This window comes from Nothoprocta perdicaria, unplaced genomic scaffold, assembly GCF_003342845.1.
Source record: "Nothoprocta perdicaria isolate Ctin4 unplaced genomic scaffold, notPer1 scaffold_46, whole genome shotgun sequence".
Taxonomy (NCBI): Eukaryota; Metazoa; Chordata; class Aves; order Tinamiformes; family Tinamidae; genus Nothoprocta; species Nothoprocta perdicaria.
In genome coordinates, this window is record NW_020455710.1 from 1,655,890 (window position 1) to 1,661,137 (window position 5,248).

The 5,248-nt window shown below is 45.9% G+C and overlaps 1 protein-coding gene across 1 annotated transcript; it reads left to right on the forward strand.

Annotated features, from left to right (window-relative positions):
- Positions 1-597: 597 nt before the first annotated feature.
- TOB1 (transducer of ERBB2, 1) lies at positions 598-4,787 on the forward strand. Its single transcript, XM_026046803.1, has 2 exons — positions 598-776; positions 3,127-4,787. Exon 2 carries the CDS (start codon positions 3,261-3,263, stop codon positions 4,236-4,238), a length of 978 nt encoding a protein of 325 aa, XP_025902588.1. The 5' UTR covers positions 598-776; positions 3,127-3,260; the 3' UTR covers positions 4,239-4,787.
- The last annotated feature ends 461 nt before the right edge of the window (positions 4,788-5,248 follow it).

The following is a 5,248-nucleotide window of genomic DNA, read 5'->3' on the forward strand; positions in this document are numbered from 1 at the left end:
GGGCCGCGGGGCGCCCCGCTCCCGCCGCCCCCCTCTCCAAGTGCCTCCGAGTCCCCCCCGCCATGACGGGCTCCGAGGTGCCCTTGTCCCCCCATGGCGGAGCCGGGCGGTCATGGGAGATGTAGTTCGGCGCCCCCTCCCCCGCCTTCCCTGCGGACACGAGGGGCGCGAGGGCAGGGTTTGACGTCGGCAGTGACGCCACCGTGCTGCGAGCTGACGTCGAGCGCGGCCCCTCCACGCCACGCGGGGGGGGGGGGAATGGGAAGGGAGGGGTGGAGACAGGCGCACGCGCGTGGGGGGGACAGGGCGGTGCCACGAGGGGCGGTGCCACGCAGGTGGTGGGCGTGGCCTGGCGAGGTGCAGCTGACCGGGAGGGCGGCGGCTGGTGGGCGGGGCCGAGCGGAGGGGGCGGGGCAAGAGAGGCCATATATAGGGGCGCGCGCGGCGGGCGGGCAGGAGCAGAAGGCGGCGAGCTGCGGGCCGGGTGCGCCCGCCGAGGGGGTGTGAGCAGCGCAGCCCTCCCCCCCTTCCCTCCCCCCCCTTTTTTTTTCCAACCCTCCCCCTCCCTGTCTTTTTTTTTTTTTTTTTTTTTCTTTCTCCTCTCCCCTCCTTCTTTTTCTTGCTCTTCTCTCCTTTCCCCTCCCGTCCTCGCCGAGGGAGCCGGCTCTCGGAGATGGGGCTCGGGTGCTGAGCCACCCTCCGCCCCCGAGCACTCACACCCCCGCCGGGATTTGTTTGCACTATATCCCCCACACACACCCCGCACACCCACCCGGGTGAGTACCGCTCGCTGAGGGCGGGGGGCGGCCCGCGGCGGCGCGGGGGCCTTGGGGGGAGCCCTGGGCCCGGGGGAAGCGGCGCTGAGGCGACAGGCGCTGAGGCGGCTCCGCGCCGTGAGGAGAGGGGCTGAGGCGGCTCCGCGCCGTGAGGCGAAGGGGCAGCCGGAGCCCCTCTCCCAAGCGGCCGCAGGGCTCGGCCCCGGCGCCGGGAGCCTCCCTGCCGAGGCGCTCCTGGACGCGCCGGGGCTGGGAGGGGTGAGCGTTGCCGGCTGACTAATAACCGCTGCTCGCGCCAGGCCTCGCCGGGCAGCGCTGGCAGCCGCCCCGGGGACCCCGCCGGCTGTTGGGGGGGGACGGAGCGGCGGCTGTCGCCGAGCCCAGGCCCGTGTGGGGTCTCGCCGCAACCCCTCCACTTCTCCCAGCCCCCATCCTCCTCCGTTTTGTGTTTACGGACTCAAAAATTGCTTCTCTTCCTCCTGCCGCTGCCGCCGGAGCACCCAGGGCTGTGAGCAGAAACCTAATGAGATCCAACCGCCTGGTTATGTAACTCCCCGCACGCCGCTACGGCTCCTGCCTCCAGCCCCTGCTGCCTCCGCTTTGCTCTTGGAGTCGCTTAATGTACTGGAGCGCCTTAACAATATTGTCCTTGTCCATTTAAAAAAGGGGAAAAAAAAGGCTTGGGATGATCGAGCTGGTTTGTTTAATCAGCGGCTTATACCATGAATCAGTTTGGGGCTTAGAAGAATTTATGTCTGCCCAGTGCCTTGAAAGGATCATTTCTTTCCTAAAGGACATGGAGGAGGGGAAACAAAACAGATGGATTAATAAATCATTTTTTAAATGTCCCTTTTAACTATCCAATCAGGTTTTCTGTACTGAATGTGTCCCTTTTGTAAATATCTTCTGTTTGCCCTTGATCTTTTCCTTATCCCCACCCAGTGCTGATCCAGCAAACGTTTAAAGGTCGCCTTATCATGCAGGCTCTCAAACTATGCCCATACCGTGTTGAGGGCAACACAAGTGCCTTGGAAATAGGGTTTCGGACTTTAAAAGGAGATTATATGCAGCAAGAAAAAAGAATTTACTCACGTTTTAATGGAATTTTAATATTGATTTTTTTTTTCTCTAATCTTTAATGACAGATATTCTAATTTTTTACCTAGTGATGCAGTGCAGAAAAGCACACCATTAAACAAAAATCTTGCTGGGCGTTTAAGTTGAGCCAAAAATATTTATATTTTTTTGACTGGAACTTCTTGTACAGTGCTGTCTTCTTTGCACAAGCACCTTATGCTAAGATATTGCAGGATTTTCATTGGCAGTCCGTATTTTAATACTTGAATTTAGTCCTTTGTCTAACTTTAGGTAGCTAATTTCTCTTTTGTCCTTTGTGAAGGAGCGACAACCATATTTTATATTAAGTATAAAATGGAGTCCCGTAGTGAGAGAAAAGCGATTGCTTTGACTGAGACTATTAAAAGCCTTCCTGGCTGTAGTAACTTTTGAAAATCCTAGCTGTAGATAATGTAAAGTAGGTGTTTAATATATGTATCTATATATAATATGCATATATTACATTTTATGCATGTATATAAAAGAATTGTGGAAAGGGAAAAAATGAGAATTTTTTTTGCAATGATTAACAGTTACTGCCGCCTCTATCACAGAAAATGAATCTTTGGTCTGTGTTATGATTATATTATTAATTCTAAGGAAAGGAAGATTTTTTATGTATACACAGTGGACATTTTTTCTTCAGCTAGTATGTTTTCAGCAGTGCACAGTTGATGCAGATGCTTGATTTGAACTTGAATGTAGCACAATTTGAATTATTTGTGTGAAATCCTCTGAAGCAACTGTTAATATTTTTCTAATTCTCTAACTTAAAACGCAACCAATATGTTTGCAAACTCTAAATGATAAACGACCCTTAGACCTTTCATGCTAAGCTAATAGCCTGATGCTAAATTTTGCAGCTGAGTACTATAAATCATCCAAAATAGGGGTTGGTAATTGAACCCTTGACAGGCCTGGCAGTTCTGTGGTGTCTTAGAAATTATACTTGCTGCTTTGTGAATAACTGAACTGCAAGCTCATATGATTTTGAAATACCCCATGCTGTATATATAAACACATGCCTAGTGCCTCTTCTGCAGCGTTGTTTGTAAGTCATACTGAAGGTAGTTGACATACTCACCCTTCATGGGCATGAACAAAAGCGGTTTGCAATTGTTTTCACTTAAAGCGTAACCTATTTTGTGTAGAAGGTAAAGCTAAAAGAATAGGCCTTGGATCTGATCTTATGTTTTCCTTATTTGGATGTGTTTGCTTTTGTTTTTTCGTAAAGGAACAAGAGCACTCAAGGTGAAGGATAATAATCAACTAGAATCAGCACTTTGAATGAAAATTTGTTTCCCTGTGGCATCTTGAACACTTTCTTCGGGTTTTGAAACAGACTTATAACTTTGTGGCATAGCAGCTATGCAGCTTGAAATCCAAGTAGCACTCAATTTTATTATTTCATATTTGTACAATAAGCTTCCCAGACGACGTGTCAACATTTTTGGTGAAGAGCTTGAAAGACTTCTTAAGAAGAAGTATGAAGGGCACTGGTATCCAGAAAAGCCATACAAAGGATCAGGGTTTAGATGTATACATATAGGGGAGAAAGTGGACCCAGTCATAGAACAAGCATCCAAAGAGAGTGGTTTGGACATTGATGATGTTCGTGGCAACTTGCCTCAGGATCTTAGTGTTTGGATTGACCCGTTTGAGGTTTCATACCAAATCGGTGAAAAGGGACCAGTGAAAGTGCTTTATGTGGATGATAATGAAAATGGATGTGAGTTGGATAAGGAAATCAAGAACAGCTTTAACCCAGAGGCCCAGGTGTTCATGCCAATTAGTGACCCAGCATCTTCAGTGTCTAGTTCTCCTTCTCCTCCCTTTGGTCACTCTGCTGCTGTGAGCCCGACTTTCATGCCCCGCTCCACTCAGCCTTTAACCTTCACCACTGCCACATTTGCTGCCACCAAGTTTGGCTCGACCAAAATGAAGAATAGCGGCCGTAGCAACAAGGTCGCCCGCACTTCTCCCACCAACCTTGGCTTGAATGTCAATGAGCTGTTGAAGCAGAAAGCCCTTTCCTCCTCCATGCACTCTCTCTACGGGCTGGGCCTAGGCAGTCAGCAGCAGCAACAACAACAGCAGAAGACTTCTGCCCTTTCTCCTAATGCCAAGGAGTTCATTTTCCCCAACATGCAGGGTCAAGGTAGTACCAGTAGCATATTTCCTGGTGACAGCCCCCTTAACCTCAGTCCTCTCCAGTACAGTAATGCCTTTGATATGTTTGCAGCCTATGGAGGTCTAAATGAGAAGTCTTTTGTGGATGGCTTGAATTTTAGTTTAAACAACATGCAGTATTCTAACCAGCAATTCCAGCCAGTTATGGCTAACTAAAAATAAAACAGAAGTGAAATACAAGTAAATACAGTTGTACAAGTTTAAATGCACGTACCCAAGGGTGTACCTTTTTTTCCACCTCTTGAGATTTTTTTTAAAGCTTGTAGTATGGATACATTCAAGCTTGGTTAGATAAATACAACATGCATCATTTTTTTTCATTTGCCAACCAAGCACAAAATTATTTTATACTGACTGTACATTACAAAAAATATACTCTCAAAATATGGCCTCTTACAGTATTTAAGATATAGCAAGGACATGGCTGATTTTTTTCGTATATATATATAAAAACACCTATGTATATATATTTAAAAAATTGGCACTAATAGGTGGGTTTATTGGTCTTTTTCTAATTGTATAATTTAATTTAGTACAAAGTTTGTAAAATATCAGAGTATATATATTGTTTCTACAACATGGTATTGCATTTATATCTTTTTACTACAGTGATCTGTGACAGCTGCAGCAGCTTCATGTTGTATTTTTTTTACTGAAATTGTAAGATATCCATCTTAAAGACATCAATTCTAAAAAGGTAAAAAATTGTGTACAGAATATTCCTTAGTGGTGGAATTAAAATGTACGAAATACTTGCTTTTTTCAAAAGAAACACAAATTGTATTTTCTGTTAAAGGTTTAAAGATTTTTGCTATATATTATGGAAGAAAATGTAATCGTAAATATTAATTTTGTACCTACATTGTGCAATACTTGAAAAAAGGTATAAAAGTATTTTGAGTCAGTGTCTTACATGTTAAGAGGGACTGAAATAGTTTATATTAAGTTTGTATTAAAATTCTTTAAAATTAAATGACTGTGGTCTTTGTTTTTACTGCTGTGCTGAAGGTCAGAGTGCTGCATTTATTGTGTTGTCAGTGCTAATGATGCACAAAAGTCTGACTCAGTGCTTCACAAAGGAGTGATGGAAAGGGCTGCTGTGTTGATGCACCACAATAATGGGTGCCTTTACCTAAAATTGTTCTGACAAAGCACATAGTCTGATT

Coding starts and splice junctions, on each gene's coding strand:
- TOB1 (XM_026046803.1), top strand. CDS start 3,261: ATGCAGCTTGAAATCCAAGTAGCACTCAATTTTATTATTTCATATTTG.